The sequence below is a fragment of the Melospiza georgiana genome, chromosome 17 (assembly GCF_028018845.1).
Source record: "Melospiza georgiana isolate bMelGeo1 chromosome 17, bMelGeo1.pri, whole genome shotgun sequence".
NCBI lineage: Eukaryota > Metazoa > Chordata > Aves > Passeriformes > Passerellidae > Melospiza > Melospiza georgiana.
In genome coordinates, this window is record NC_080446.1 from 6,448,953 (window position 1) to 6,466,683 (window position 17,731).

At 48.4% G+C, this 17,731-nt stretch overlaps 1 protein-coding gene across 2 annotated transcripts; it reads right to left on the minus strand.

Moving 5' to 3' along the window:
* Positions 1-2,387: 2,387 nt before the first annotated feature.
* On the minus strand, positions 2,388-17,151 carry TCEA2 (transcription elongation factor A2). 2 transcript variants are annotated; one of them, XM_058036029.1, is made up of 10 exons: positions 16,968-17,151; positions 14,689-14,751; positions 13,970-14,075; positions 12,819-12,909; positions 7,898-8,031; positions 6,433-6,489; positions 5,604-5,758; positions 5,105-5,251; positions 3,195-3,266; positions 2,388-2,685 (listed from the first exon to the last, which is right to left on the minus strand). In XM_058036029.1, the coding sequence occupies exons 1-10, from the start codon at positions 17,034-17,036 to the stop codon at positions 2,677-2,679; spliced, it is 903 nt and encodes a 300-aa protein (XP_057892012.1). In that variant the 5' UTR covers positions 17,037-17,151; the 3' UTR covers positions 2,388-2,676. The 2 variants fall into 2 exon arrangements, with proteins under 2 accessions (XP_057892012.1, XP_057892011.1); XM_058036028.1 differs by lacking the exon at positions 2,388-2,685 and having other exon boundaries at positions 3,165-3,266.
* Between the last annotated feature and the right edge of the window lie 580 nt (positions 17,152-17,731).

A 17,731-nucleotide genomic window follows, 5' to 3' on the forward strand; every position in this document is an offset into this window, starting at 1 on the left:
CTGGTTCCTCCCTGAGCAGGCACCTGGGCTCCATGCAGGATGGAAGTGCCACAGGGAGGATACAGAATTCCCATGTTTCTCCACAGCACAAGGAATGATTTACTGAAGGCTCAGTATGCAGGATTGAAGGCTCAGTATGCAGGATTAAAACGTCTGTCCCTGCCCTTCACACTGAAACAAAGCCAACACAGGGGTTTTGCTGCCAGTCTTTGCTTCTCCTCATCCACCACAGCAGTTTCTTATTTATCCATCCCTTCCCCTCCTCTCTTCAGCCCTTCCAAAAGAAAAAAAATGCTTTTTATTGAACATATTTTTTAAACAAACCAATTCTTTCAGCTTTTTTTTTTTTGTTGTTTTTGTTTCCTTCCTTCCTCATGGCATGACTGTGTGGAAATTCATGTCAGTAAATTTAGTTTTCTTTGCCAAGCTGGAAATACAGTTCAAGAAAATGTATTTTTGAGAGAGACCAGCAATGGTTTATTAGGAATGTCGGTATTGTTATTATTGGCAGGTTTTTCCCCAGTCTGCAACCTTACAGCATCCCCACCCTGCACAGGGCAAGTTTTAGTTCTGGGTTCATTCTGTGAGTAAGGGAAATACTCGCAAATGTGGCCCCAGCCTGAGGGTTGGAGGTTGAACATCCCTGAAGCTGTTCAAGAGCATGGCTGGGGGTCAGAATCCCTCCAAACACCACAGAGGCCTCAGCACAGGGAAGACCCCACTGCCACGAGATAATCTAGTTTTTCTCTTGCTCCCACTCCCTTTTAAACACCTTACAAGCAAATCTTTACTTCTGAAACACCTTTTTATCCAGTGTGCTTCCCCTCCCTGGCTCTCCTGGAAAATGGAGCGGTAAAATGACATGGTAGTTTTCCCAAACTCCTGCTTGGGACTCTTGGTACCTAATTCAGGATTGTCAGAAGGCTGTACACAAGCTCAGCTCTGCTCCTCACAGGAACACAAGAAGAAAGGCAAGAGGCACTGGTGAAGAGCTGGCTCCCTTTCCCAGCACACGAGCCAGTGCTCTGGTCAGCGTGGGTTTTAGATCCTGAAGCTTTTTCAGCAGCACTGCGAGGACACTGCTCCCTCCCAAGCCTGGCTTGAATAATCCCATTCACCACAAGACTCGTGAGGCTTAAAGGAGTTGTCAGCGTCTTTGAATATTTTCCTTCTTGGGAGACTTGGCTGCACCCTGTAAAGTGAAAGCCCTGAGCGAAGGATGCTGGTGGGATCCCTGCCTCCGGAGCAGCACAGCCCTCAAAGGGGCTGGGAGCACGTTTTCCGCTGCTTTCATGTGGCTGCTCACTCCTCTCCAAACATCTCCGAGGTCTCTGCTCAATGTCTGCTGTCTGGCATGCTGGGAAGCCAGTGGAAATACTTGTTTTTCACTCTGGAAGAGGGAAGCAATGCCATGAGATGTGACTGCTCCTGCCCTGCCCGTCAGCACAAGAGCTGGAGGGCACAGCACTGTTCCTTGGCAGCCTCAGACCCACAGAGCTTGCTGGGGTCCCCCAAGTGCTGCATCACCCCAGCTAAAAGCTATGAAAAGGAAAGAGGAAGGATTTTAAGTTTGGCTGAAAGCTGTTGTGAGCTCAGATGGAATTTCCCCACCAGGTTTTAGTTAGCTCCCAGAAGGAGCCTCATTCTGTATCTCTCCTTCACAGGGTCACATCTGCAGATGTGGCACCTGGGGCTGGCTTAGCTACAGGATCCTTTCCTTATCTGACCCCTTCCAAGCACCAGCTCTGAGCTCACTTCAAACCTCCTCCACTTCCACAGCTAAGTGCCAACAGCTCCCACCCATCCCTCTAGCCCTTACCTTGTCCAGATCCAAGCCTCTGGAAAAATTCCTGTATTTGCAGCATTTTCCCTCCTCCTGAGCCTCTCCAGCAAGCCCCTCTGAAACTCCAGGCTGTTTCTCAGCTGTCAAGCTACAAGCAGAGCACAAACAGGAAAGTGCCTGGCACTCACTTTGAACAGTTTGGGGTGGGATTTACTGTGGCTGGTGTCACCCTACTCTCAATCTGTTACAACCTGGGCAGTACATTCTGATCTTTGCAGCAGCCAATGCTGTTGGCATTTAAAGGCTCAAGATGAAAAGGAATCAGTGCAAAATCCAGTGAATGCTGCCAAGATGGAAAGCAACATCTGATCTCTGCCCCAAAAGCTGTTCCGTGTCAATAGTACTGCCCACCCAGCTGCCCCAGGCCGTGGCCCAGTGATTGAGATTCCATGAGGTGACAGAAACAAGCCTTCACACACCAAGGGTGTGCCTGCAAGTCACATCTCACTTTCTGCTGCTCCAGGCTTTATTCAGTCCTCATCCACCTGGACATGGACCGCCTGTCAAGTTCCCATGCTGGAAAAACAAAGTGCTTCACACACAGTTGAAATAAAAGTCAGAAACTGACAAAAATGTTTAATATTAGTTTTGAAGAGAAAGTGACCGTACTCGCTTAGATGAGAAAGTAATGACTGGGTGTGTTTAGTGAGCTCTCCTGCCAACCTGTCAGCCCATGGCTGTGGCTCTCTGCGAGGCCCAGGCCTCCCTGCTGCTGCTCTCAGCGTGTGACAATGCAAACTCACTGGGACACAAAACACAACTGCCATGGGAGCCGGCGTGCGGAGGCTGCGCTCGGGTCTGCGTTTGGCTGCCGCTCTGGGCCTTGGCACGTGTCAGCAGAACTGCAAGAGAAGGGAGTTCAAACCCCATTAGAAACCTCACTGCTAAGAAGGTAAGGATCCAGGTGTGGGCTTGTTTCAGAAGCTGGCAAGGGCTTGGGAGTTCTCAGAAGCAGGGGGGCAAAGGGAGCTCCCATGTGAATCTCTCGCTGTGGCTCTTTGGCACTTTGTAGTGGCATCATTTCTGCTCACCCCTGAGCTCTGTGCACAGCATGAAAGAGCCATTCTGAAATCCTGAACATCATCACCACTACCCTCAGAGGCAGCATGGAAAGCACTGTGAAGCTGGTTATGGAAGAAGGGACATGAGAAGAGAGCAGGGAATGTGGAAATGAGACTTGACCCCAGCTGGTCTGCAGGGATGAACCCAGGAGTTCTTGCCTCTGTGCTGAGAGGGAAGATCACTCTCTAGAGGGTTTGGCAAACACCTCTGAGCAGCAGGCAAGTGCCTGCAGCATGCTGGGAACAGCCCCCACCACCCCTCAGTGCCAGTAATAGCCCTGGTGTGCTACCTTCCAGCGATTCCCACACTCATTGCACACGACGAAGGTGGTCATGGGCTCATCGGAGCTGCGGGTCTGCACCTGCGGGGACAGAAGGGAGGTGAGAGCTGAGCATCACACATGGCCCTGTCCCTCTGGCCTCCAGGGGTTGGTGCTCAGCTCACAAAATCAATGAGAGACCAAGGTTTGGGATGGCAAAAAGAGCTTTCCAGTACAATCAGTCTGGTGGTTGTGTTACACACATACACACATCATGACCACCTTCATCCTGACATTACCTCAGTGACAAGTTTTGGAACAGTGTATTTCCCTCTTCACCCAATCTGCTGTCCATTTCTTGCAGGTGACTCTGGAAGTGGACGTGCACAGCCAATCCCTCCCCTCCCCAAACTGTCCCCCAGGAAGGGATGTTGCCAGCACTGCCTTGACAAACCCCTCTGTCCCAAGCACAAAAGCATTATAAAAGCACTCCAGTCATTTCCATTTACAGAGCAGTCCAACGTCGTGGCCTCACAGCAACACACTCCGGGTTACCAGGTTCTGCACAGTTCCAGTCTGGTTTGTGTTTGAGCCATTAAGGAACTCTGATATTTAACCCAGATGTGATTGCTGCCTCTGACTGGCTCTTGCCAGAAACACATACTTTAGTAAAAACCAGATTTTCGTGGCATTTGAATACCACAAGGCAGATCTAGACTGAAAACACTGGTACTGCCACACCAGTCAGGCAGAACTATGCTGAGGGGTGATTATGGTGATCTATGTGTGTAATTACCCCATGTGCAAGAGTCACAGTATTTGCATGATGCAAATTAACCATTTTTACAAGAATGCTGGATAGCTGAATTCTGTAATTCTCCCCCTTTACTGTCTGCTTCTAACATGTTCATAAATGCCAGTGCATGTACTTGAGACTTACATCCCATCACCCACTAGTGATTTCACTAGGAAACAAAGTACAGATATTGCTGATATTGCTATTTAGGGGACACTGCTGTCTCCTGTTCAAATTCCAGGCACTCAAACTCCAGTCCACTCCAGGTGGAGACAGTGCTGGGAGTGTGCTGGGACAGCCCAGGAATGCTTACTGGGAGCACTGGCAGAGCGAGGCCCCTCGCCTGAGCCAGCCTGTGGGACGTAAGACTGCTGCTGAGCCAAAGGAAACTCCCTGGTCAGACTCCTGGATCTCCTTCTCTTTCCATGTGTTTGTATGTCAAGTCCAAGCAGATGCAGGAGTCTCAGCCGGCACTTGCACACGCAGTTTGTGCGCAGTCACTCAGCAGCAATCTGGTGGCTGCTGGTGCATTTTTGGGTATCTGCACATTCTAAACCACTGACTCACAGCAAAGGCACATTTATCTCCAGATGCCTGGCACAAACATGGGAGCTAAAAAGCACTGGTAATGCACAAGGCTTCCAACAGCTGGCCACGGGGAAGAAAAATCCTCTGTCTGCTCACATCACAGCTTCGTTTATTCCTTTTGTTTCACAAATTTCATGCTATTTGATTTTAAATAAGTTGGGACTCATCCAGCTGCAGGTAATCTATATTCTTAATTTGTACTTTTAATACCATCAACATGTCTGAGTCAGTTTCTGCAGCCTCTCCTCTACACTACCCACTCCTTTCTTGTCTGAATCCCAGCATTCCCAGCACCTGCTTTCAGTGTAGAGCACTGCTGAACTTTTGAAAGCTTCCTCAGTGCTGCACAGCTCCTGCTCTTGTTCAAGTGAGCCAAAATTTACACAAGCTCACAGAAACATGTGCAGAAGTACATTTTAGACAGCCATGAGTGTTTTCTCTCTACCAGTAGCAAAATTTGTGTTGTGCTGCAGGGCCTGTCACAGAGCAGTGCAAGCTCGTGACCATGACAGATCATGGCCTGTGCAGAGGCCAAGACAGGAGCAGGAAAACCAACCTGGGTGTAGGTGCAGTTCTTCTTCTTGCATTTCCCACAGGTGAAGAGGTCAGTCTGTGTCCCTCCTGTCTTGGCCATCTGATGCTCCCGGATTGCTTCTTTTGTCATGGCTTTCCTGATCTCTTTCAGCTCATTACTGGCCATTTCCTTTCAGAAGGAAAAAAAAAAGAAAGAAAAAAGAAAAAAAAGGCAATAAAACCACATCTGCCCAGTTTTACCACCACACCCACTACAGTGGAAACAGCCAACAGGACAAGGCAGCCTGACAGATGGGCATTAACACAGAAAGCCTGTTCCAATTCTGGTTTCTGGTTCATACCCAGGGCCCTGGGATGATGTGAAAACCCAACAAACCACTCTCCACACTGCAAACCCCACTGCAAGCTCACTCCATGCATTCTGACAGCAGCTACTGAGAAAACTGCAACCCTGAAGCAGCCCAGCTAAGCCTCAGGACATCCCCTGTGAGAAGCAAACCCTGGTCCCCAGGCTCCCTCACCTCCGAGGTCATCACAGCGATCTGCTCAGGGGTGATGGCCCCACACAGCACGTTCTTTTTCAGCTCAGGATTTTTGGAGTCCTTCAGGTTGGAGATGCGGCTCCTCACGCGGTTTTTGTATTTCATGTCAGTGTTCTTGACATCCTGGTAGATGCGTGAGGGCAGTCAAGGAGCCTGCAACCAACCCAGAGGCATCAAGCACTTCCCAGCCACCCACGAAGAGCAGGGACTGTCACCCACTGCCAGGATGGAGGTGCTGGGACACAACAGCAGCATCTGCTCTGGGAGGTCAGTGCTGGATTTGAGAGCAGGCTTATACAATCCCAAACTCCAGGGGCTTCCAGCTTGGGCTTTTTCACTGTGCTGGAAATATTCAGCTATGCTCAGGTTCTACAACCTTCCCTTTCTCTCAGCAAGGCAGCCACAAACCCCTCCACTGAGAGAGCCCAGCTGCACCTCCAACCCCACAGTTCCTAAATCAAGCAAACTCCTCACATAAGGCTTATCTCACACCACCATGCAACTTGAACCTCACTGCTCCATCCTTTCCATTGCTTTTGTCTAGATCAGCACACTCTCCTCAACAGGGAGCCCAGGGAAGTTGCATGTATTTGGAAGCAGAATCAAAAGCAGGAAACAACACCCTGATGGGAAGGACAAACAAGGGATTACAGTCTCTGAGCTCCAACTCCACACTGGTAGTTCCTTAGTAGACCCAGACCCCTGACAAGCTGCAGCAGAACATTTATGCACAGAGAGTCCCATTTTTCCTTTGAGCACATGGATTTCTTGCTGGAGGCATGCAGGAAGCACAGTACAGCAAGGATATACTCTTCAATCTGGGCTGCTATGTGCTCGCAGTCGGCACCGATGGCGATGTAGTCGTCTGTAAGACAGCACAAACAGGAGCTCAGAGCCTTCCAAACACACCAGGGCTCCCCAGGCTCACTATTTCTGAGCTACACATCTGGACAGCTTGCTGGTTTGATTCACATGCTCTTCCCATCAAATGGCATCTTGCCCTTTGCTCTTCCTACTCTCTGACCCTTTGGAAAAGGGCAGTGATGAAAATGGATTAATCTAGCCAGTCTGTGCCCTGTCCCTCTCTAGGATATGGACTGCAAGAGACAAAGCTAACAACAGCCTAAGAACTTATTAGTTTTCCAATATATTTTTCATACAATTGAAATCAAATGTATATAGGCAGGGATTGAGTCTCATCAGCTATTCACCTCAGTAAGTAACTCTACTCAGACCAGCCATCTGGGAGGCCTGGAGGTGTGCAGCATTGGGATCAAGCCTTCCTTTCTCATCTCATCTCATCTCAGGACTGTCTACTCCTCCCCTCTTCCCCCACACACCAGTTAAGCAGCATCATACAGAGTGCATAACTGCCATGGATTAGGACAGCCAGTATGATAAATACCATAAAGGAAGGAAGGTAGGGCACAGCTGAGCTTAGGGAAAGGCTCAAAGGAACTCTTTCCCAGATTTCATATGGAAAGGGTTTTTCTAAGAGCTGTGCAAAGCATTTAATGCAGCATACAAAGACATGCATTGGAAGGCTAGAAATAAAGACCTCATGAACTTCTCCATCTGTCATCTACATTCCTTGGCTCCAAATTAATAAGACTCTGCAGTGCTTAGATCCCAATTTTTTAAAGTGATCTGCAATGTGGACACAACCAGATGCTCAAATTTCCAGACATGCTGAGTACCTGCCTCTCACTTGAGATGGTACAGTCTGAATGCAAGAGGGATCTGTTCCACCCCAGATCCAGAGGACCACAATATTTAAGGGGCTCCTGTCTGCAAAGGCAGCAGAGTCTTACAGCAGATGCTGACTGGCATAAGCACCATCCCTACAAAGTCCATGTACTGAGTTATAGCTTCACTTTGTGTCCCAAGGGTGACAGGGAAGACAGCTTCACTTAATAGCAATCAGAAAAGATCTAGAAAGTGAAGCAAATCCCTGCACACCCTGATTAAACTCACAGACCACCCCATGTTGCAACCCTGTGTGACAAACCCTGTGTTCTTAACAGCCATTGCTTTGCACGTTGTCATGCCTCCAGCTCAAGCCTGGTCCCTGTGTAAGAGTCTGAAAAAGCTGCAACAGCAGCCAGTTCATCAAAGGGGTGACCAGTGGCTAGACTGAGCTGCTGGCAATAATCCTCTGACAAGGCTGCTCTAGAACAATATGTCTAAGCTGAGCTGGCACTGAGAGTCTCTGTGAGAATGGTCCAGGAGCTGTGAAGCCCTTGAGGCAATGCAGAGCTTCCCCCAGCACTCACCATCAGCCTGCAGAGCTGCTGTCAGCATCTCCCTGCATTTGTTGCGCACAGCGTCGCACGTGACGGGGGCCGGAGGGAAGGTGGTGATTTTGGGGGTGGTCGGAGTCTTTGGAGGCTCCTGCCTTTTGGTGGAGCTAAAAGAAAAACTTCACCTGTCAGAATGTCTCAGTTTGGGCCACTGAGAGCAGAGAAGGAAGCAGCAGGTATGTGGCCAAGCATCCTGTTAATCACAATACAGAACCAGTCAGAACACAGTGCAAAGTCATTGTCCCAAACCAGCACAGAGCACAGCACGGCAGCCAACGCCCTCAGCCCAGACACAGCTCTCCTGTGGACACTGCTGGCTGCCAGCAGAGGTTTAATCCATGAACAATCTTGTGTTATTCAACACACATCAGCTGCTGCACCACTGGGCATCAAGTGAAAACATCACTGTTGAACACCACCAGTAACCCAAATACACTCAGGACATCTGAGACCATCAGCACTCTCAGTTTGGCAGTGCAGAGCAGATTCATGGTACTTCTTTCCTCTTTAACTTTGCAGGACACCAGGCCTATCACTGCTCTCAGCAGAAAGCAAGCAGAAAGCTCCAGAAGAAGGAGCTGTGCTAAGAAAAACAACAACAAAAAAAGGCTCCTTCAGCTTTGATATTTAAAAAACAACAACAAAGTGTAGCACATAAAAGGTTCTTCCTTTTTCCTGTAATCTGAGCACGACTGATTACTCATCTCACAGAAGAGCAACCCTACACAACCACACACACAGCTCATACAGGGGCCAGGCTAGCACAGGACCAAGAAATACTGCTTTGCTCTCAAAAATAACTCCATTTCTACCTGCAGGCAGTCATGGGCACAGGCAAGGGAATGCAAACACCTGCCTGCTGTGGCTGACTCAGTCAGGTCACCTGCCAGGGGAGCAGGATGGAGACCTGCCTGCACAATCAGCACATGATGTGGGCAGGCTGAGTCACTGCTGCAGGGTCTGCATGCAGAGAAGGAACCTCAATGAGCAGCTCAGCTGGCTGTGCACACAGAAAGCCTAACATCTGCACATGGTGTTAGTCAGCCCTGCAAATACTGCTGGTAAAAGATCTGGGTTAGTATGAATCACAGATGATTTTCTAGAGCTTTGTTCTCCCCCCTAAATCTAGGCAGCAGAACAGCAATTTTTTTTCAGCAGAGATTGCTCTGGCTTTGGTGATTTGGCTGTAAAATGCCTGGTACCATTATTGCACAAAGAGAGGGAAAGGGAAAAAAAGAAACCTCAATACTCCACCCATGGCATGCCAGCAACATCTTCTTGAAGATCCAAGTGGCTTGACAAATTCTGTTAAGCTGGGTCACTACTGCCAGTTCTTTGCCATCAAAAATAAATTTGTTATGAACAAGCACTTCCACTACACTGTCCTGGAAGGGATTAGTCAGCCCACAAAAAAACAGCACTAAGCTGGAAACCTTCTGAATCTGCTGCCACACAAACCGAGCCAGACGACTTTGGGACTTATCCTGTGACTAAGGTCATATCCAGTCTGGCTCAAATCCCACAGATCATCACTGGGGCTACCAGATTTTCTCAGTTCAGAACCTCACCAAGCCCTTTTCAGAAGCATCCATCAGTGAAGCTTCAGCAAATGGTTCACATCAAAACAAAACAGAACTTTGATTTCTTGCTTATATGAATGAGATGATGCACTCTGTGTAAATAAATAAATAAATAAATAAATAAAAAAGAAGAAACAACTTAGCCTGTAAATAATCCATTAGATGATGATTTTCTCCCATCTGGAATGTAGAAACTGCCACCAGGTACTTTTGTGCTTAAGAAGCTACACACAAATCACAGGCACCACTCAAGGGGGTGTATATACCAGAGCATACACTAAGGAATAACCCATAATTCAGGAATAACCCATCTAAAAAATCACAGCTTCTCATGTTACATAAAACAGTTTGGAAAAATTAGACTTCCCAAAGGAAAAAGGCAAAGCATACTTACAGTAAGAGGAAGGACTGAAGGAATATGGGTGGTTTGTGGCAAGAGAAACTTAAAGGAGACAAGTCCTGAAATTCCTTACAAAGGAGGATGGTAGGGAAAAATCAACAGAAGGGTGTAGAAATGAGTTTTGTAAGACTGGTTTTGATTGAGAGCAAGTTTTAAACTTACAAGTTTTAAACTGTAAAGGTGAGTTATGAATTGGAAATACTGCCAAGAGCAGCTGTGACAATGTCTTACCCTAAGGTTTTCTAGGGCTGTCAAAGAGCTTGAACAAAGCCTGTGAGGGACAGCTTGGGCAGAGGTTGTGATGTGCTGAGAAAGGGCTGCAGGAGAAGTTTCCTGAGAGCTCTTCCAGATTTAAATTTTGTATCATTTTTCAATCAACAAACAAAGGCTTCCCAGAGCAAAATGCTGTGTGTGAACTCAGTGACCTCAGTGTGAACTCAGAACATGAACCTTCACTACAATGAGTCCTCAAACACAGGCCTTCAAACCTGTATTTGCAGAGGTAATATCTGATTTTCAGGGAGGTTTTCACTGCAATTGAATATTTAGATATTTATTCCTTGAAAAAAGCTCAACAAGATGCATGGTAGTCCCACCTCTGTTAGCTGATGAGGAAAGATATATTTGCCTGCACACACACACCAACCATGCACTGAGATCAAGAATTAGATGAAACAGACTTCTCAGCCATTCCAAAGACAGAAGATTATTTATTAAGGTTTAGAGGTTAGTTTATAAATAGAATTGTTGGGAAATAGAGTTCAAACACACCTAGAAGACTTATTTCAGGAAATCCTTGTGGTTCACACTGTTCCTGTTAAACATAAGAAAGAGCTTGTAAATCTATCCAGGCAGCAAAAGTTTATACATAAAACAAGGCTGTGCTGGAACAAAATGGTGGCAAAGCAGCAGCCAGGGATTGCAAACAGATCTCAGGGCTGCACTGGAAGAAAATGCCACAGAAGAGCTAAGTTCAGGCCACAGATCCAAAACCTCCTAATAAAGGCAGTTTAGAGAATCCTGGAAAAGGAAAACCTCATGCTGCCAGAGACAGAAACATTAGACACAGCCCATTAAAATGCACTACACTATGGGTCTGAAACTCTGCAGCACAACAGAATATGCTTTGGATTAGAGTAATGCAGCATCTAAATTCACAGGTGCCAGCTCCACACTGGCTGGCTCAGAGCCTTCAGGTCTTGCAGTGATAGCTCCAGTCACTACACAGGGATTTCTACATCTGTGCTCCAGAAAGCAACATGAGTTTCAGGCTAAGAGTTAGTCAAATATTTTTCCCTGACCAAAATTGAAGGCATAGCCAAAATCTAACAGACTAAGAGGCTGAAATATCTGAATACAAACTGATTTCTTTGGTGTCTTGACAGCAGCCTCATCTGAACCAGCTATCACACACTGAGCAACCAGTCTGACTCCACTGCAGTCTCTGCTTCAAAGAAAAGAAACTCTCCTCTGCCAATAAGTTATTATTCTTTTAAGGCAGATTAGTAGTTTATTTTGCAGGACTGGAGAAAAAACATTCCTATCTCTGGAAGAGAGCCTGGCTCAACAGACTAACACCAGGAGCTGGCCCTTGCTCCTGGTCTAGGCTACACTAATCCACTGGCTTCTGCTCATCCTTCAGAGCCGAGGGGATGCTTTGCTAGTCAGAAGATGGAGGTTGAATACATGTAAAAAGCACCAAGGATTAAAAAACCCCATCAAACTGCAGTATCTGCAGCACAAGGGAACATCACCAGCACAAGACAGACAGCTCCACCCCACATAACCCATGATAAGAGACAAAGAAGGGAGGCAGCAAGGAGAGGTTTTGCCCCTGTGTCTACAGCCAAGATCCTCTTCTGAGTGAAATCCCACACAGATACACACAGATCTGGCTCCCACTCTGCACTGCATCACTGAACTCCATCCTGACTGTGAAGTTTTCCAAGTCCTTTCATTGCACTTAGCAAATTCTTTTTTGCCATTTTATGGAAGGAAATAACCAAAGATACCAATCATTTAAAGTCATGGAGCATCAGCAGCCTTCTCTCCATCAGCAGCTCTGGATCGAGCTGCAAAGGCTCACCCTGAAGTGCCAAACCCTGAGAGAGCTGAGCAAAACCAAAGAAGTGACAAGAAAGTGACAAACAAAGGCTGCAAACATGGAAAATCCTGCAAGCCAGCAGGACCACAGCCTGAATACTCTAAATCTTCTGTCAAACTTGGGAAATTGGCTAAATCACTTAAGAGCCAAATCTAGGAAGCACACACCCTTCTGGGATCTGAGGCTGGGAGAAATTTCTAGAAGAAAGCTTTAAATCCCATTTTTCCCCTCCCCTTTGATCACTGTCTGCACTCAACAACTGCAGTCACAGGCAGTGGAAACAGGATGCAGCATCCAAGGCATGGCAAGGAGCAAGCATGCAGCTGACCTGCCAGCTGGGGGACATCAGCCCAGGGAAAAGGGCACTTCTGCTGGCATTTGTCAAGGACAAAGAAATGGAAGTTTTACTTTAGTAATGTACCAATCAATCCCATCCACTGCAAAGGCAAAAAATAATCTTCATTCTAAGGAGTTTAAAGTTAGAAATAAACAAAAATGCATAAAAACGCAACTTTAAAAGAATAGGGGAATGTTCTACTACTAGAAAAAGCAACATATAACCAAGAGTAAAAAACTTTAAATAAAATATGAGTAAAATTTAAAAACTCACTAAAGCCACTGTATTTTTAGATGTGCATTTCTGCATTATAGTTAATTATTAACACCACACAGATCAAGAAGCACTTCCAGCATCTCTGACCAGAAATTTGACTACACAAAATTCCTGACTCAGACACTTAAAAATAAAAATTAAAGTAAAGTAAAACTTATTCTCTAACAGTGACATCTTTGGTAAAAGGGAAGTATTACCTTTGGTCTCTTGAGTTACCAGTCTCCCTGGAGGAAGATGTTGGCAAAGACAGGCTTTTCTTTTTGTCCTCATTTTTTTCCTCAGAAGCATCTATGTTCAAAAAAGGAATAAGTTCAGAACTGGTCTTTATGCTGCAGCCCTGTCTATACTCCTCAGTGTTTTCACACTACCCACTGTTGGCCTGAAGTTACTATTCTCCCAAAAAGAATCAGGAGAAAATGCCTTTATGGCCTTCCTGCTTCCCAACAGACCTTCTCCTTGCCTCCAAGTAGAAACTAATTCAAACAAAAGCTTTCCTCACCAAACTAGAGAGCAATCAGCTTCCCTGCCTGGGAGATAAGCTTCCTCACAAGACAAGTCTCCTCACAAAAGTTTCTTTCAGAAGCTGCTGATCAGGGATTAGATCAAGTTCTCTCAAGCACAACTAAAAGCAGAATTTCCAGCCAACACCAGCTGAAAGGCCAGTATAGGCTGGTCCTTGTGGAACTTCTTCTGATTCCCAAGTGCTGCTGAAAGCCAACAGCACAACCCTGGAAAGGCCCTTCTTGACACTGTAGAACAAGTTTGACCCAGAGGTAAATTGTCTGAGTCTAGCCAATACACACCCAATCTAACAAGGAGGTAACAATCCAGGACAGGAAAAGAGCCCTTTTAACACTCATCCAGCCTGGCAAGAAATGAGAGCCCATAACAGGGAAAGCCTCCCCAGCTGGAAATGGTCCATGTGAGTTTATCTACAAGATGGTGAACTCAGATCCTTTTCCAACTCACCACCCCAAATTCCATTCCAGCATTTCCCTTCCTGAGCTGCTGACAGCACACATAGTGCTAATGCCATGCAGAGCACCAAGTGGGAGCAGAGGGTTCAGAGCACAAATAACATTGCTAATTATTATGTGATGAGGTATAAGTTAATAGTCCTGAAGCTTTCAGTGCTCTTCCAATGATGAGCTGGCTAAACAGGAGCTAAATCTAGAGGGATGCATGATAGGACACAAAACTCGAAAGACAGAGAGGGTGGAATTGTAAAGGCTGATTTGCTAGAATGTTTATTCAGATCAAGAGATAAGCTCTCCCAAAAAACTCAGCCTCCCACTGAAGGCAGCTTGTTCACAAGCTGAATCTGACAGGAACATGCTGATTTCCTTACCTAGAAGTTTCTTCCAAGATTTGATGAGGGATTTGGCAAGTGATATCACTTCTTCATCTGTGCTCTGCTTCCTCAGTGCGTTCACTGACATCCCAATGCGGGTGGACTGCAAGGGAACACCCCGGTGAACCACTCCAGAACACACTCAATATTATTAACTGAAATCTCAAATAACCACAACTAAGTCAAAGCCATAACCAAAACAGGAGTATCCAAAGGCTTGCAGAATGATTCTGTGACCCTTACAATTCTGGAAGAGCAAGGTGCACCCTCCAGCTTGCACAGCTGAAGAGAAAACACAAATCCCCACAAATCCCTTCCCTGCACACTTGTGAGTGACATTCAAGCTTAGAGTGAAAAACTCCAAGATGCATCACAAACTCCAAACTGTAATTCTGCTCACTCCTCCCCAATGTCCTAAATATCAACATTACAAAGAACTTCTCCCACGACTGCCCTCTGTGTTTGCTACTTTAACCCAGTCATTCCTCTTTTTGCAGCCTACAAACAAGATTTGAGCAGTTACACACATGGTGACCCAGAGCTCTTTAACTGCCAATTCAAAACCCAACTTCTGCACTATTTTGTTGGATTTAATGTTTATTTTCATTCTTTGGATGAAACGAGAAGTGTGAGGAAATCTATTAAGTTTATTTAGACAACATTTTTAACTCATCCAGATGTAAACTCAAGCTTTTTACCATAACTGTGCAACTCACCTGCAGTAAATCCAAAGTCATAGGCATACTTTTCAGTTCTTTCAGTAAATCCATTGCACCTTCCTGGAGAGGAAAAGAGAAAGAGAAGGAGTGCCTCAGCTTTTATTAAAGAAATTCAACAGTTTGGGAATAGACACAGAAAGTTGAATTCAAAGGGAAGAACACCAACAAGCATTCCCTGAAACATCAGCAAATGCACTGCTGGGTAATGTTCCACACAGACAGTAGATCCTGCAACCTGAAGGCACCTGAATCGTTGGAATGGGGAAAACAGAAGATGTATCTGTTTCCTAGTTTTCATACTAATACCTCACTCTGCTCAGGAGAAAAGAGAGACCAGGAGCAAAGCCAACCAGCTGTGATGCTGAAGAGTTGGTCACTTGAAACTTGCTCTGTGAAGTCTCCTTACATCATCTCTACATCCCAGAACCCAGGACCAGGAAACATCTGATGAGGAATCTATAGATACCTAAAATTGGCAGTCACTCAGAGAATTGGAAATCACTCTAGCACATCCCAGCCTGGCCTAGGCCTGTCTACATTCAGCTGGCTCTTTCCTCCCAACCCCCTTCCCTCAAACAAGGCTTCCAGTGTTCACATTTAGCAGCTCATTTACAACACCAACCACTCCAAGCCCAGTTGCAGCACAAGGCCTGCACAGCCACCATGGTAGGGGAGCCAGCCCTGTCCTCACATCCCATCCTCTCTATGCAGAAGGACTGCTTCCAACTCATGCCAGGAAGCAATCCAGCTGCAATCCACCCTACAGAACAGATGCTCAAATGAAAGCAGAGTCAAAGCTTTCAGCGTGCATACAATTTATTGTACCCAGAATGACTGACTTGCCCCCCAGGCAGTTCCACACTTTCCTGTTCCTCCAGCCCTGAACACCCAAAGTGACCCAGTCTGACTCCAAATGGAGCCATTTGCCACAATGGCAGCTGAGGAGGATCCACGAAAAAAAAACAGAGCAACAAGCAGGTACTCCAGCAAACTGTCCTGCAGGAAGAGTTCTAAGATTAGCCAACACACAACATGCTGCAATTCATCACTGTCTCAAATGCCAGCCAAGAGGAAATGTTGCATACTCCTCCTGTAGAAGCTGCCTCTTTCCCAATGAAGCTGGAAGCAAATTCTGCTAAGTTGTTCCTTTCCTATTTCAACACTGATGCTGAAAACTTGCCACCAGCAAGAACAGACATCACAGGCTGTGCTTTAGCCCAAACACACTTCCCTGGGCTGTTCCAACAGTGACACAAGTGACAGCACTTGCCCTACCCACAGCTGGCAAGGTCAGTCCAACATCCAAAAGTTCATGTGATAACAGCACCCAGCATCCCACCACACGAGTACCACACTCCTCTAATCCCTCCCACTCCTCAGCCATCATCTCCCACTCCCAGCCCCAAAATCCCTGTCCCCCACCCCAAACACAGATGTACAGCCTACCTCCATCACAAACCCTTGTCAGCTTTCTGCCTTAGCACCCGCATGACACTGTTCCTACAAGCCCTGATATATCCCACTAAGCTGGAAAGCACCGGCTCCTGTCCCCCCAGGCTGTCACACGGGTCACAGCACACCGTGCCAGAGTCCCCAAGTGCAGACAGCAGCTTGGCCAGCCCTGCACACTCCAGAGGCCACGGCAGTGACAGTGACAGTGGTGCCGGTGCGGGATGGAGACGCAGGAAGCAAATCCATCAGCACCGGGGCTTTCCCCGAGGGCAAACCGGACCCCGAGCCGGTGGGGACTCCCCTTCCAAAGGGCTCCCAGCGGGACAGGGGAGCAGGGCTGGGGATGCTCTCCAGGAGGGAACACCGGGCAGGCAGCACAGGGTGAGCCCCGGAGGGCTGAGATGCGGGCTGGGGATGCCGGAGGCCTGGGGTATGGGGACTGGAGAGTGCCTCAGCACCCAAGGGGGCACATAGGGCTGCCCGCCCAATAAGTGGCAGTGGGTGGATCCCACACCTCCGCAAAGGATGGGGACAAGAGAGGGCGACGGGGCCTGCGGGAGGGAACCCCACTTTAAAGGGGGGAGCGTCTGCTGCAGCACGATGTAATGAACAGGGCGGCACTGGAAGAGAGGCTCCCAAAATGGGGTCTGGGGGGGAGGGAGCTCCTGACAACGGGCACCGAGGGAGAGGCAGGGGTCCACCAGCGCGGCAGCGAGGAGGGGATCCTGCGGAAAGGAGGGGGCGCGTCCGCCAGACAAGAGCCCGGGGCAGGGGGCGGCTCCCCACGCCAACCGGGCTGCGGGGGCCCTGCCGCCGCCACTCACCGCGTTCTTCTTGGCCACCATCTTGTCCAGGCGCCTGGCAATGCGCACGATCTCGTCCTCCCCGCCCATCTCGCCGCTCCCCGGGATCGGTGCCGGGGCCGGACGGGGGTCCGGGCGGGGGGAGCTGCGGTCGGTGCCCGGTGCCCACCTCAGCCCCCGGTGCCGCAGTCAGGGCGGGCGCACGCGGGGCACGACGGGAGTTGTAGTCCTCGGGACGCCAGCTCCACCCGCCGCCTGCCGGAGCGCAGCCCACGGGTGGGACTCCATCTCCCAGCGTGCCCCGCGGCCGTCCCGTGCGGTGCCGCCCGGCCGCCGGGGGCGCTGTGGGGGCTGCGGTTCGCCCCGCGCAGGGGGCTCGGAGCGGAGCCGGGGCTGAGGGACCCCCGGTCCCTGTCCCCACCCGCGGGGCTGTGGCACGGCACGGCAGGAACAGCCGTGTCCCAGAGTGCTGCTGCGGCTCCGGAGGAGGCCGCCGAGATGATGAGCACCTCTGCAGTGGAGACAGGCTGAGAGCTGCGGGGTTCAGCCTGGAGAAGAGAAGGCTCCGGGCAGACCTTTAAAGCTCCTTCCCATGCCTAAAGGGGCTCCAAGAGAGATGGAGGGAGGCTTTGGACAAGGGCCTGGAGTAACAGAGCAAGGGGGAACGGCTTCATACTGACTGAGGGCAGGGTCAGGTGGGATATTGGAAATAAATTCTTCCCTGTGAGGGTGGTGAGAGCACTGGACAGGGTGCCCAGAGAAGCTGCCCCTGGATCCCTGGAAGT